Consider the following 16922-nt stretch of genomic DNA (forward strand, 5'->3'; position numbering starts at 1 on the left):
TTTGATATATATATATATATATATATATATATATATATATATATATATATATATATTTCAACTGTTAATTGTATTTAGTGTTTACAGTTTCAATAACATTTTATTGGTAATTTGGTCGTATTAGTCAATAGTTATTACTATGCTAAAGCACAATATTAAAACGTTACTTTAGCGTTACTTCAGTAAAATTCTTTTGTAAACTAAAAGAACTACATAAATAATTTCTATACTACACATCAAAATCCCGATGTCTTTGCTTGTTTTTAAATCCTATAATAGAAAATTAAAAGAAGTTGGTATATACCATTACCAATTTGTACCAACCAAACTTGTTAGTAACCAAATACTTCAAAGAAATGGAAATGTTTTTAAAGAAAAAAACAAAAATACCCCCGGGTTGCCTCCCGGTTAGCCGCCTTTGTTTTGAGTCGTTGGCTCAGCTTTGCCTTGTAGATTTACTCAATGTAGTTCGGGCGTTCCAAGTTATCAACCTCCATGTCTTTCTCTTGGAAACCTTCATAAAAGACCTTTAACCTGTGGCCATTAACTTTGAACACTTTTCCAGTTTTGTTACTCTTAATCTCAACTACACCATGATCGAATACATTAGTAACATTGAACAGTCCCACCCACCGGGACCGTAACTTACCGGAAAACCATTTAAGTCGAGAGTCATAAAGTAATACCTTTTGACCAATCTTAAAGGTCTTACGGGAGAGGTACTTATCATGGAATGCTTTGGTCTTGTCCTTGTAGATTCGCGAACTCTCAAATGCTTCATTTCTTATTTCCTCCAACTCTTGAATCTCTAAATTTCGGTGAACACCCTCTTCATCAATCTTCATGTTGAGCTTTTTGACAACCCAGAAAGCTTTTTGCTTTAGTTCAACAGAGAGATGACAGGCTTTGCTAAACACAAGTCTATAAGGTGACATCCTGTGACAACCCAAATTTATTTCCGTTACATAATCTCGTTTTCACTAACGGAATTCGTCGTTATATATAAATTTTCGTAATATTTGGAGTCGTAAATAAATAAATATCTATTTAATTATATTATATTTTCTTGACATTATCATAAGTAAATATAACTTGTAAGTGTTAACCCCGTTTAACAAAATAAAGTTATATTACTTTTCAACCACTTCACCCGGGTAAAAAAGTTTAAACCCCGTTAAACTTGAGCATCGGGTAGTCGGGTACCGGGTGCAATACCCGAGGCATATTTAAGGAAATTGAATGCCACTCTACACCCTTTTACCACTCCAAACATACACTCTCTCACTACCTTCTCTCTCTAGACCCAATTCCGACTCCAAAACCGCGAATTCCGGCTTACAAACGTAAGAGTTTCTTCCCTAGCTTGTTCTAAACGTACTCCATTGTATTTAGAACACAAAAATCATATGAATTAGTGGAAAACAAGGAGTTTACAGCCTAAGAAGCTCCTTAGGCCGTAAACACCCCAAATCATGACCAAAGTCCCATTTTTCCTTCCCTTAAGCTTGTATACTAATTCAGGGATATACCTACATGAGTTTGGACACCAAAACACAAGTTTTTAGGACCTAAAAGAGATTTTACGGCCCAAGCACATGCTTAGGCCGTAAACACCCAATTTCCATGTTAAAATGTCCCCAAAAACTCATCTAAGGCATGCTAGAATTTAGTTATGATCATAGGAAATGCTTAGGGCCATAAAGCAACACATTTTGAGGGACAAAATGGAGTTTACGGCCCAAGCACAAGCTAGGACCGTAAACTCCCCCAAATGACACCAAATGAAGGTTTTAAACCCCCAAATTGGTCCTAGACATTCACTAGAAATATAGGGGATTAATTTAGGGCCTTAAAATCCATTTTTGGGAGGAGAACAAGAGTTCACGGCCAAGCCTAGGGGCTTATGGCCGTAAACTCCCAAGGAGTGGCCTTTGGGTCGTAAACTCCAAGGGAGTAAAACTCTTGGACTCTCCCGTAACCCCTATTTGGCCTTGTACGATCCCCGAGAACCACTTCTAAGCCCTAAGACCCCGAAACAATGCTAGAATACCTAAATGTTTTAATAAAAAGCATAAAATGATTAATTTCTTGTAAAACATATATTTCATATGTTATTAGGGTCTTAAAAGGTGTACAAGTCCTTATTTGGTACCAAACGCTCAACCGACACTTTCACCCGATTTACTCGGTTTCAGGTGAGTTCATACCCCTTTAATGAACCTTTCAAATGTTTTTATATGTTTTAGGTGGGGGGATACAAGTTAAAAATACATGCTTATGGAAATTAATCACATGTGATTCACTATCCATAGTTCAAATCACATGTGATTTACCACTATGCCTTATAAAGAAATTTTGCGTTTTCAAAACTATTTTGGTTAAATAAACAATTTTCTAAATGTTCCCTTTGGACAAGATTTTTATTAAATAGATTTTCTTATAAAATGTAACCACACTAATATATCTATATAAGTAAGACTTGAAGGACTTAGGACCGATGGCTCGCCTTATTTCCTGTTCTTGTTTGATTGTGGGCTTAGGGTAGTTGTTATCCGTCCGGCTGTCGTTGATTTCTTAGTTATATATCATGTATATTAGTGTTGGATACGAGTATTTTCATTCCATTTGATGCCTAAACCACTAAATTGACAAGAACCATACACACTAAGTTAACTATAATAGGTATAGTTAAGGTCGCTACTACTTGTTACCGCTACTACTGTACATACTATAGTTCATACTATTACAAAACGATACACTAATAAGAGAACACACTATGAAATGCATAAAGGACTACTACACTATATTACAAAAGAAAACACTAATCCGGAATATAACACACTAACTCTCTACAAGATACTCTACGCGCTACATATTGTGACCAGAGCTTTCCGGAAGGAAGGCGACGCTACATGTATAGATCTATACGGAGCAGACACTATTAGATCCCGACTGGTAACTTCAGTCCGAGCCGAGCAGGCCCAGGGATGGCACTACTTCACTACATTGTGCATGACCGGGAAGGTCATGGGATTCCTCTATTACTCACACTATTGGTCACATGAAAAGGAATACACTACATCAACACTAAAATACTAAGACTTAAGTCTCAGTTAATATCCCGAAGTAAAATAAGTATCTATTACTAATGGAAGTTCGCACCACTAATACTGTCAACAAGCATAACTTTTCTTTTACCTACACTATATACTGGAAGATTTGGTACCTCACTTTTACAACAAACTGTTTTCAATGATAAAACTTACATTCAACTTAGAGTTTTCACTTACGATGTATTTTCTGGAAAATATAGGATTTTCTAGAGTTTTCTACTACTTATAAATGTGAATTGCAGTTTTTCACACTATATGTTCTAATACATTTTATACAAAATTCACACTAAATTCTTATGAACTCACCAGCTTTATGTTGATACTCGTTTTCAAAATAACTTGTATCCTCAGGTCAAAGATAGACAGGTACAGGTGCAACATTTTGGAGAAGGTGGAGCATACAAGATCCATCTCTTATTTTTGTATTACTTTTGGTGTTTGTTGAACATTACAAAACACACTTGTAATTAAACTCACTATGTAATGAAATGGTTGTATGTTTCTTGTTTTTACTCTTATGCAATTATGATGATATTGTACATGACGTCCTCCACCCCGAAACGTATTCCGCCGTTATCGGTTTTGGGGTGTAACACATCCCAATTGGAGTTTTATATGCAGTTCGATATGCCCAAAGGGCATCTTCTAGTCTCAAACTCCAATCTTTACGGTTTGTGTTCACTGTCTTCTCAAGTATGGACTTGATTTCTCTATTTGATGCTTTAGATTGTCCATTTGTTTACGGGTGATAAGTTGTGGACACCCGATGTTGGACTCCATACTTCTTGAGAACTGATCCAAGAGTTTTGTTGCAAAAGTGTGTGCCTCTGTGACTGATCAAGGCTTTTGGAGTTCCAAACCTACATAAGATGTTAGCCTTGACAAAATCTACAACAACTTTAGCATCGTCAGTTCTTGTTGCCTTTGCCTCCACCCATTTGGAAACATAATCAACAGCCAAAAGGATGTATTAGTTCCCAATAGATGAAGAAAAAGGACCCATAAAATCAATACCCCATATATCAAATATTTCACAAACCAAGATGGGGGTCAAGGGAATTTGGTTTCAGGAACTCAAAGAACCTGTCATTTGACATCTCTTAAAACTTTTACAAAAAGTGTAAGAGTCATGAAAGAGTCGAGGCCAATAAAATCCACAGTCTAAAATTTTCCTGGCAGTTCTTTGAGGACCAAAATGCCCTCCGCAAGCATAACTATGATAAAAGTTAAGAATAGATTGTACCTCATGTTCTTCAACACATCTTCACATTACCTGATCTAAATAGTGTTTCCAAAGGTACGACTCATCCCAAATGTACCTTCTCGCATCTTTCTTGATCTTATCTCTTTGTGACCTCGTGAGATCGGTTGGGAACTTTCCCGTGACCATGAAGTTGCATATATCCACATACCAAGGTGGTGTTTGGATGGCAAACAAGTGCTCTTCTGGGAATGTGTCATGGATGGGAGTCGCATCTTCGGGTTGGACTATTCGGCTCAAATGATCGGCGATTAGGTTCTATTTCCCACTCTTATCTTTGATCTCTATATCAAACTCTTGCAAAAGCAGCATCCACTGTATTAACCTCAACTTCGAATCTTTCTTTATGAGTAAGTGCTTCATGGCTGCATGGTCCGAATATATGATCACTTTAGTTCCAAAAGGTATTGCCGACACTTCTCTAGTGCAAACACAACAGCAAGCAACTCTTTTTCTGTTGTGGTGTAGTTGCTTTATGCACTATCAAGGGTCTTTGATGCATAGTAGATAACATGGTGTGCTTGATCCACCTTTTGACCTAATACCGCCCCAACAGTTGTGTTGCTCCCGTTACACATAATCTCAAACGGGAGCTCCCAAATAGGTGGTTGGATGATTGGAGCGGAGGTGAGTAAATCCTTCAAATGATCAAAGGCATCCTTGCATGGCTGAGTAAACTCAAATTCAACATCTTTTTGGAGTAGTTGACACATCGGCACTATGATCTTTGAAAAATCTTTGATGAACCGCCGATAGAAACCTGCATGGCCAAGAAACGAATGAACTTCCCGAACATTTGTCGGGTAAGGAAGACTCTTGATAACATCTATCTTGACTTTGTCAATTTCCAAGCCTTTTTAGGACACAATATGACCTAAAATCAATCCTTTGTCCACCATGAAATGGCATTTTTCATAGTTAAGCACAAGGTCTGTGTCAATGCTCCTTTGCAAAATTTTTGTTAGATTGCTTAAACATTCATCGAAAGAGTTTCCATAGATTGTGAAATCATCCATGAAAACTTCAATGATGTTTTCAACATATTCAGAAAAAATGCTCACCATGTATCTCTGAAATGTCGCGGGTGCATTGCATAGACCAAAACGCATACGCCTATAAGCAAATGTGCCAAAGGGACAAGTGAAGGTGGTTTTCTCTTGGCCTTCCGGGGCTACCAGAATTTGATGAAAACCCGAGAAACCATCCAAGCAAAAATAATGAGATTTACCCACCAATCTCTCTAACATCTGGTCAATAAATGGAAAGGGAAATGGTCATTTCTTGTTGAGGCATTCAACTTTTTATAGTCAATACAAACCCTCCACCCGTTTTGCACACGGGTTGGCACCAAATCTCCCTTAGAATTCTTAACAACTGTGACACCGGCTTTTTCGGGACTACCTGAACGGGTCTCACTCATTTACTGTCTGAGATAGGATAGATCATACCTGCATCCAAAAGCTTCATGATTTCTTTCTTTACCACCTCCATCATGGGTGGATTCAATCTTCTTTGTGCCTCTCGAGTTGGTTTGAATTCCTCCTCCATGAGAATCTTATGCACACACAAGGAAGGGCTCAACCCTTTTATGTCAGCAATTTTCCACCTAATAGCTTTCTTATACTTTTTCATCAAAGTCACCAACTCATCTTCTTCTGCAATGAACAACTTGTTGGAGATAATGACAGGCAGAGTCTTTTCTTCTCCAAGGTTGCATACTTCAAATGATCTGGAAGAGTCTTCAGTTCTAGCTTAGGTGCCTACACAACAGAAGGAAGAAGTTTTGTGTTAGAAATGGGAAATTTGACATTGCTATTATTATACCTCATTTTCTTCCTTTCTTCCATGATCTCCACAATTTCCAGCAACTCTTCATCTAACTTGAAATTTTCTGCAATCTCTTTGACTGAATTCTTATCAAAATTCCTGCTCAAAACTAACTCCAACACATCATGGTTAGTCAACTCAAAACACTTTTCAGTCAAAGGCTGGATTATATCAACAAAATTTATGCAATGAACATCACTTGGGTACCGCATTGCTTCATAGATATTAAAGTTACTTAAGGAACTTAGCATATCTAGGTACCTGTTTGATCGCATCTAAGAGGGGAATGTTGAATTCAACTTTCCGGAACATTGCCATGATCTCACTATATTCTCTCTCTTTTTTGTTGTTACTCAATCTTGATGGAAAAGGTGGTGGTGTGATCTTTGCTTCTTTCTCTTTCGGCGTCTTTTTCTCCACCATTTTTTATTTCTTTTCATCCTTTGTTGGTTCTTCTATCACCAACTCCTCTTCTTCTTCTTCAGGCATCTTCGGGCCATCATATTTCTTTCCACTCCTTAAGCTAATTGCACAAGCATTGTGCTTTGGGTTCTTTTCAGTTTGAGGAGGTAGCTTTCCTTGATTCTCCATTTTGCTCACCGATTGAGCAAGTTGTGCCATTTGTTGCTCAAGATTCTTGATGCTTTCCTTGGTCTCTTGCTGAAAACTTTGGGTGTTAGTGGCAAGGATTTTGACTATGTCTTCTAAGAACATACTTGAGGACCCGACTTGTTGAGGAGGAGGTTGTGGTTGCCTCGGTTGGTAATTTTGTTGTGGGAATGGAGGCCTTTGTTGATGTTGAGGAAATTGTGGTCTTTGTTGATAACCTCCATGTTGATTACCTCCCCAACCTTGATTGTTGTTCCATCTTTGATCACCCCTTGGCTGCTCAAATCCCCTTTGATTCGATCCGGAATACCCTCCTAAAGCAGTGGCTTCCGCATAATCCTCATCTTGAAGTTGAGGGCACATGTCGGTTGGGTGCCCTACTTGAGTGGAAATACCACAAGGGCGGGGTGTGGGCTGCACACCCTTGTCTTTAGCCAACATCATTAAAACTTTTGTAATCTTGGACAATTGAGCTTTAATTTGAGGAGTTTGGACCTCTTTTACACTTCGAGGTGCATTCTCCGTCATCGCTTGCATGCTTAGAATCTTCAGCCATATTCTTGATTAAGTTGCGGATTTTGGTTGGAGTCTTATCGGGTAAAGATCCGACACTCGAAGCATTAAGAAGCCTTCTTTCCATTGGGGTCATTCCTTCAATGAAATATTGGAGGAGTTGGTACTCGGTAATTCCATGCTTGGGACAATGGGCACAAAGCTTTTTGAACCTCTCCCAATATGTATGAAAGGCTTCTCTCTTGTTTTGTTTGTTCCTAATTATCTCTCTTCTTAGGGCTGAGGCTTTCATTTTTGGGAAGTATTTGTCTAAGAAGAGGCATGCAAGATCTACCCATGTGTTGACCGTCCCCAGTGGGAGGTCATAAAGCCAATCTTTTTCCGAGTCTTGCACTGCAAAGGGGAATGTCCTAAGCTTAATTTGGTCCTCCGTGACATTGTGTGGTTTCATTCCAACACACACAACATGAAACTCTGTGAGGAACTTGTGGGGATCTTCATTTTCTAAGCCTCTAAAGGTTGGGAGGAGGTGGATAAGACCGGATTTTAGTTCAAGGTTTGTGGCTGCTAGATAGGTTATGCAAAGAGGTTGTTGAGTAACCTCTTGCCTCACCCATTGGCGAAGGGTTTGTTCAGGTGGTGGGTTTGGAGGTGGATTCCCTCCATGGTTATCTCCCATGGTATGAGTAGGAGTCGAGGTTTCTGTGGGTGTAGTGTATGGGATAGTGTGAGTAGGCGAAGAGAGTAGGGTGGTATTTATGGGTGAGGATGGTTGAGACGATAATGAGGGGTTTTCTGTTTTAGTTTTTGACCCACTTAAGAGGGGTATATCCTCCCAAATGTTGATGACCGGAGGGGTAGATGATGAAGAAGTTCTGGAGACTGGTTGCCTCTTGCGAAGCTTGGCTTGTTTCCGTAGCTTCTTTGCAGTCTTCTCTATCTTCGAGTCAACTAGAAGTGGTGTACCTGTACGAAAGGATCTAGGCATAAACAATTAGTAACACTGTGTCCCCGGAAACGATGCCAATTTGTTAGGCGTGTCAAACCCAACAGATAAAGGGGTACAATAGACTCCAAATAAACTGCTTTAATGCACGAAAAAGTAGTACAAGGCAAGCAGGGTCAAACCACAGAGACACGGGACAAAATTCTATACCTCTTTGCGCAAGGAACTTTGACCACAAGAAGGGGGGTTTGTTTGCAAAAGTGAAATAATAAAATAACAATCAACTTTGTAACATGCAGAAAATGAAATAGAATTGTAAACAAGTTGTAAAAGTGCTTCCAGCTCTAGTTCTCAATGTTGTTGTTCAACTTGATTATGACTTGATGTAATTCAAGATTGCTATTCTAAGTTGGTACTGATAGACATTAACACGCTCTAATACCCCTCACTTGCCAAATTATCTAACCAAAATACACTCGTTGACTAGACCTAGCTTCACTAATTCAACCTAAACACGCTCTTAGATTGTATTGAAAAACTGCATTAAGTTTTGTACAAGCTTCCCAACAATGTTCATTTCTTCTCATACGCTCTAAAGTGTGAAAACATGTGATATATGTTTTACAATATGAAAACTTATTGCTTGTTACCAATTATTAACGTAATAGAATGATTAGGTGTCCTAAAAGTTAATTAACTGCACAAAAATTCAATTCAGGAAAGCGGCCAATCAAACACAAATCAAATTTAAGGGTTCTAGTTTAAACAAAAACATAATCACTAGAATAGAATCACAAATCAAACATCAAATCATATGCTTCAAGTCAAGCAATCAACATGTTTTGAACAAGAACTAGAAACTAGGGTTTCTTAGCCACACATGGCTAAGAACAAATCAAACAAGAATAAAGATGGAAATAATGTGCAATTACAACTTACAAATACTAGAAATAATGTTTCCAAATGATTACTGATCAAACCCTTGCAAAAACCTTCGAAATCCCCCCTTCCAAAATGGCCCTCAACCCGGAATATGAAAAATAGAAAAAACTGCCAAAAGTTGGTTTCTGGGTCGAACACGGCCCGTGTTGGACATAGGGTAAATATGACACGGCCCGTGTTCAACATGGTCAACAACTTCTTCTTTTCTGGTCAACACGGCCCGTGTTCCTTCGCAGTGTAAATCCAACACGGCCCGTGTACCTCTCTGACTCCAATTCCAAACATGATTTTTTCAATTTTTTTCGTTCTTCGCCCCAACATCTCGAAATTTTCCCTAATGCTTCCCGACACCTCCCAAAGCGCATTCCAACCTCCGGTTTACCTGAAAAAGATATGAAAATGTGCAAATAAGGTTGTTCTATAGACTAACATGAATATGATGAAATGCAAGACAAATGAAGAACAATTGTGCTAAATATAGGCATAAAAGGGGGGTAAATGATGTGCAAAAAGGTGCACAAAATGAACCTAACATTCCTACACCATTTTTACACCATTTTACATCCTTTTTCACTTCTTTCACCTCCCTAAAATTCCTTACAACCCCCCCCCCCCCTGAAGCCCCGGTATCATATCCAACACCCGAAGAACGTCCCGTAGTGTCCGAAGACCCTGAGAAATTTATCTTTTTGGTTTGAAGCTCAACCTTCACAAGTCCCGATTTTTCATTAAAAGCTCCCCGATTCATTGGAAACGATCGTTTTAAGAAACGAAGTGCTGCCCGATTATCGTTAAATCAAGTGAGTGTATAGTCACTTTCATCTTACACATAGATATGAAGTATTTTATATAAATTACGTGTTATGTGTATATATATATATATATATATATATATATATATATATATATAGATGTCGAATGAATGATTTAAACTGTATATGTATTTTGTATCTACAAAAATGTTGGGTAAAACATGGGTAGATGAAATAGTTGGTATGTGATGAAAGATGAGTTGGATAAATGAGATGATCGGTGATATAGATCATGAGATGAGGGTAAGGGGTGGAATATGAGTGAAGCCCTTACCCAAACGTTGGTCGCCGTCATTCAGCAGAGTATGGATGACAACGATGGACTATTCTAGACGGTCCGTGGAACACTAGCAGGCTCACAACCTGTAGGTGTTGTGAACTATATGTTCGTCATATGTACTCTAAAAACCCATTGACATGTATTGCAGGTGGATTCCTGTGAATAATACTGTCGATAAATGAGAGTTATGGACTTAGCACATGTTGTATAAACCCTAGCAACTATGGACTTAGTGCATGTTGTATAAACCCTGGCGACGATGTACTTCATGCCTAATCCTTAGGATGAATCCTTAGGAATGAGTGATAGATGATTCTTAGGGTAAATCCTTAAAAAATAAAGAAGATAATGGGGATGGGTAATTGAGTTAATTGTTTGATAATAAAACACAATAACTTTATTATTGTGGGTTGAAAACCCTATGTACTCACCAGGTTTCCCAACCTGAGCCACTCAAGTTACTGTTATTACAGGTGTCGATACGAAGCTACGTTACACTGAGAGATTAAACGATATGTAAAACCGTTAGTGTAAATGAATGTCAGTTATGTTTATGCTTATGTTTTTGTATTGACGATGATATCCCAAAGTTTTAAAATGATTAAAAATACATTTTCTCGGAAATGATTTGATAATATATTTATCATGTTTTTGGGAACAAATTCCGCAACATATTTCTTTAAAAAGATACTCTCATTTTTAAAATCAAGCATAAACAAATCGGTCTTTTCTGGCCGAGAAATTTGGGGATGTCACACATACCACCTTCCATATCTATCTGTTGTTGATTTTGATCTCATCTCAAGGTCCCGAACTACAACACACTTTGTCCTCATAAAAGCATCACACATACACTTAGGTGCTCGAATAGCTGCTTCTAATCCTCTAGATACTTATCCTAGGTCTTTGCTCAGCTACAACTCCATCCTACAAGAAGTCTCTGCTAACCTCGCCATTGGCTCTGTGCAAACCAATTGTACATAACTTAAATTCCATAGACATTCGAATAAGAGATTCCACCCCAAATCCATAACCAAACGAGGAACAGGAAGTAAGGCTATACCAGACATTCTAAGGCTATAAAATCCTAAGTATGTACAATCATGCAGTATACACGAAGCAATTAGAAATCTTAGTTTCAAACCAAGCAAAACATTAATCTCCTAGGCTATAATGCATCACATAATCAGGAAAACCTATCATGCAAGTCCTCAAGAATCCTTAGCCTATCAACTAACATGCATTTCTATCAGCTCAAATAACATTAATTCTAATACAGTATATGATACAAATATGAATATTTTGGGAGATCACTTCTTCAGGCTCCGGCTGACTGTACACTTTGCTTCCTTTGTTTTTTCTAAATATCCATTACTTAGTAAAAAGGTTTTTATAAAACTCTTAGATCCTTAGTTTGAGTCTAGAATCCCACGAATGTTCATCAAAATCCCTCAAACTAGGGCTCTGATTCTAACTTGTAACACACTGATTTTTACCACAAAAAATTTCATTTTTAAATAGAGAAAACATCCAATATTATAAAAAACCGAGTCATAAAAATCCTAAGTGACTCAAATACAGTCATCCCAAATCGGAGTATCAAAATGCAGAAAATCATAAAATCTGCAAGCGAGAGTGTACAGTCAATCCTTCGCCTTTCCTCAATCATCTAAAGTACATGAAACATATTTAATCCACAACTGTAAGCGCAGTGCTTAATGAGTTACCAAAATATTACATACAACTCAAAAAAAAATAAACAACTATGGGTTATCAGCAACCTTTGTAGATTAACAACACAATTTAAGGGCTATCAACTCACAGATAGCAACTAAATTAAGATAGCTTCTCACATGGTGAAGATTGGTACTAAGAAACTCTTAACAACAACAAAAAGTACTCACTCAGTCTACACCCTAAATCCTCTAAACTGAGCAAAAGTCAACTATGGTTAAAAGTCAACTTCAAATTCAACTTGATAGGCCTCCACGTCGTGGCCACCCATAGGCCACGTCGTGGGAACTCCAAGACAAAACATTCGGCCATCAATCAAATCCTACATCATGGCCACCATTGGCCATGTCGTGGCATTGTCCAAAGGAAAAGTTCGCGGAAACACCATTCGCAACGCCATGGCTACTGGTAGCCATGTCGTGGGCACTGTGAATCATTAACTTAATGGAATAAGCTGTTATACCTCAATACCAACAACTCTAACACTCAGATCTTGGTCCCAACAAGGTCTTGATGGATAAAGTTTCCAACTTTATCCATTAAGACATGCTAGTAAGACAAGATCTCCAATTCTAAGTTCTTAACGACAACACCATGGCATGGCTTCACTAAAAATAATCCATGCAAGCCAACTTTCCAACCAACCCCCAAGTACAGATGCTAACAAATGCACCTAAAGGTTCTGGAGTTCACTCAAACTCCAAGAACAAGAATATTTGGGGCTAAAAGCTCATAAAATGACCTAGAACTAGATTTGGATAACTAATGATCAAGGTAGAGACTTTATGCCTCCAATGATTTAAAAATGAGATGTAGATGACGGATCTGAGCTGGAACCACACTCACAAGCAACACCAAAAGCTCATTCTTCCTTAATCTTCACAAAAATGGAGTTCAAGCTCTCAGAACACCAAAAGAGGCTAGGCTTTGGATGGAGGGTTCATTTTCAAAGGGTGGAGGCTGCCAAATAAGGCAACCCTAGGAGTTAGCGTCCTTAAATAGGGCACTAACCCCAGGATTAGGGTTTTAGGCCCAAAACGAGTTCCATGTCGTGGGCACATAACGCCATGTCGTGGCCAAACGTAGATGCATGTTTTTCATTCACCGAGTGCCACGTTATGACACTCTAATGCCACGCCATGGCCAAGCCAACTTAAAACAAAATAAATAATTTAAGACATGAAAATTAATACTTGGAACAAGGATGTTACGGTTGGCTTCATCATCATCACTTGTTTGTGTTGAATTAGTGTCTAAGTCCATAACTATTTTGGTATGTAATTGACCCGATGGTGCATGGTCCTTTTGGGTTGCCTTCACCAAAGCAACTTGATAGGATGAATTATGGAGAGAAAGGATTAATTATGATTTATTAATATATTATGAGAATAATATATTAAATGAGAAATCATATTGTTTAATTAATATTAGTCAAGAATTAACTGATAATTAATTTTGTGGCTAAAAGAGATTAATTAAACTTAAGGGACTGGAACTGTAATTATAAGATAATTGCATTTGGGCTATGGATTACCTTGGAATAATAGGTTGGACGAATTCTATGGGGAAACCCATTAGAAATCGTCCAAGGGATATTCTAAAAGGGTCCATGGGCTGCTTAGGGCTTAAGCAGTCAAATTAGGGTTTCCTAGTTGAAAACCCTAATAGCCTACATGTATATATAGTACCCTTAAGCCCCAAAAACGTGGCTAAGAGTTCCTCAAGGGTTTTGGACGTTTTTGGGTAGCCTCTTTTCTTATCATTCTCCATCCTCTTGCTCTTGGTGTTTGTGAGCCATTAAAGGAGTGACACTTGTGACTCTAAGCTTTCTAAAGTCATTACAAGGAGGATTTGAGATTGTTATTACTACATAACAATCAAGGTAAGATCTAAAAACCCTTTCACATGTTAATATGATTAATTGTATGCTAGAACCAGGGTTTAAAGTCTTGGATGAATTGCATGTACAATAGAGAAACCTAGATCCAAGCATTAGGGTTTGCATGAGCACATAGGATGTTCTAACGGCTAAAACCCACCAGTGGTATCAGAGCCTGGTTGATTTCTATTGTATTGATGCCTAGTACATTCATTCATGTTGCAAGATCGAGTTTTTGGCCATCTGCCTGACAAACTCACCGAGTTCCAATGTGGACTCGTTGAGTAGGGTGAACTCGGCGAGTCCTTAAGGGGACTCGGCGAGTTTACCTGTCAGACAGACGGATTTTCGGGATTTTTACCTATTTTGACTTAGGATAACTGCCATAATTGTTTAAAATTAATAAAATTCGAATTTTATTGATTCCTTGTGATTATCTTTGTCAAAATAAAAGATTTTGGTCATCTAATTAGATAATTGTTACCTTATTTGATAAATGTTAAATTATATGAATTATTTGATCATTATCTTGCAAGAATTTGAACTAGATCTAATTAGATAACCACCAATTAAATTGTTAATTGCCTTATTTGAATTATGTGATCTAGAATATTCTTGACAAAGTTTGGAAAAGTTTCAAATTAATCCCTTTAGGTTTTATAGTTTAAATTTGAACTTAAAAGTTTTGTTTTGAAATTTAAATAGCTTAAACCCTAATGTTTTGAAATGTTTCAAAACTTGCCCTCAAGTTTTGAAATTTAAAAGTTGATTAAAAGTTTAATTTAGAAATGTTAAATTCTAAAACCCTAGTATTGTTTTGAAAAGTTCAAATCACACCCTTATGTTTTATTAATTAATTAAGGTGTATAATTAAAAGAGATTTAATAAACCCATAAATTTTGGTTTACATTTAATTAAATTAAAAGTATAATTTATTAAATTAGAACACCTAGTATTTTAAAAGTGTAAAATACACCCTAAACTATATATAACATTAAAAAGTCTAGTATTATATATGTATGAGTAAACAGTTAGTCTTACCGTTAGTAGGCCTCATTCACGAAGCTGGTCTACAAGGGGTGTTTAAGGAAATTGCCTATAAAATGGCGATTGAATGGGTATCCACTCTTACCCACCGCACTCTTGACTAGTGGAGGGTCGTTAGCCGAACGGGTAGGATAGGACAGAAGCCTTCCATTATAAGTATAATGAAGTACAAAAGTAACTAAATGCTTTTACAAAATTCCCAATCTTAGTTGCTTTAGGAAAAAATGAATTGATGCAATTCCATGAAATTACACTTTGTGCCCTTGCAAAGACGTTAGTGAAGCGTGTGTGGTTAACCGGCACACTAAATGGTTCTAAGCGAAGGTAGCAAAGGGTGACTTAATGTTTGTCATAGTTCGGTGGAGCGTGTGTGGTTAACCGGCACATCGAATAGGTGACTGTAACATGTGAGGGCACCATGTAAGTTTGCATGGTTATTCACACCCGCTTTGTGATCTTCGGTATCCCAGTCACAAACCAGAGGGGCATATCAAGATTTAAACATGTCATTGAAATGTTCAATGAATCTCAAAAGATCTAGGAATTTTCAATAGATTTAAAACTTAAATTTCTTTTTCGTTTTTCATGGTGGAAATTAGTGAATCGTCATTCACTTACCTTCAAATATTCTGCAACTAGATTACGGCATCCCTTTTCTAGGTTGTAGAGTATTGTGTTGGGTCCTAGCCTTAATATCTCATTTGGGTGATTTATTAAGGACTCAATCAATCAACTAACTTGAATTTAATTTTTCTCCCGTTTTGTAGATGTCAAAGTATGACAACTATGGTCTTCCCAAATCCCGTGGAACAAGCTTTTCACATGAAGATGATATTCCACGATTCGATCGATGAACACGAGATCATGCTTCACTTCCTCCACTTCTCCTATTATTCTCCCTAACCCACAAGTTCAAAAGATTGAAAAGTCCAAACTCACTCAAGCCCTTTTGGCAAGTAAACATGAAGAAGGAAAGTCAGTGTGTGCACACATCCTAGAGATGAAGTCACACATTGATAGATTAAGAATGTTGGGATCTGTTGTCTGTGAGGAGCTGGCTGTTGACTGGGTTCTTCAGTCACTTCCTGACTCATATAGTGAGTTCGTAAGAGAGTACTATATGATGAACCACGACGTAACCCTCATTGATCTCACCTATATGCTTACTGCTACTGAATCAGCAATGATTTGGCGCACTGGAAAAGCAAAGTTGATTGGTGGATCTGCCTTCCAGACCTCTATGAATATAGGCAATGGCAACGAAAGGCATGCCATGATCGAAAAGTTTGATCATAAGAGAAAGGCAAAGTCAGAATTAGTTCTGTGTGCTGTTCCAAAAGAGTCAATTTGCTTTTATTGCCAAGAGAAGGGGCATTGGAGACGAAGCTGCCCTATTTACCTAAGAGATCTAAGAGAGGGGAAAGTCAAAACGTTTGGCTCTGCTTTATGTAAAATCCATTAACTAACTCTTTTAAGTTCCTATTCTAGATTCTTAATACATGATGTGATAAGATTACATTTCGATGTCTTATAGGATCGAAGAAAAGAGAGGAAGCTTAAGGGAAGAAGTGAGCGGAATCTAATCGTGAAGAAATGGATTTCGATCGCATTACTTGAAGATTATAATCTTGAGCTACTACTTAGAGTTAGAATAGATTGCTAAGAAATATGTACTAACATAGTTTTTCAATGAATTCCATTGTAAGGACAAATTTTTCCGCAATAAAATAAAATTTGATTTTATTTATTTATTTATCCTTGCAATTGCGTGTATGAAAAATTGATGTTTGAAGTTTCTATTATTAGCAATAATGGATTTGATTCTTAATTATGTTATTTGTGGAAAGGTCAAGTATTTACCAAATAGGGAAAGTTTCTCATCGCCCAAGTTTCAATTGGATAGAAACTTGGAATCATACAACAAGTATTGCATGATGAATGAGAAGTTTCATATTTGGA

General features: G+C 37.5%; 1 protein-coding gene across 1 annotated transcript; it reads right to left on the reverse strand.

The window, feature by feature from the left end:
- Window positions 1-455: 455 nt before the first annotated feature.
- Window positions 456-935, reverse strand: LOC145066757 (uncharacterized). Its single transcript, XM_079014031.1, has one exon. It carries the CDS (start codon window positions 933-935, stop codon window positions 456-458), a length of 480 nt encoding a protein of 159 aa, XP_078870157.1.
- Window positions 936-16922: the final 15987 nt, after the last annotated feature.

The sequence above is a fragment of the Lactuca serriola genome, chromosome 8, assembly GCF_051521515.1.
Source record: "Lactuca serriola cultivar US96UC23 chromosome 8, Lser_US96UC23_V15, whole genome shotgun sequence".
NCBI lineage: Eukaryota > Viridiplantae > Streptophyta > Magnoliopsida > Asterales > Asteraceae > Lactuca > Lactuca serriola.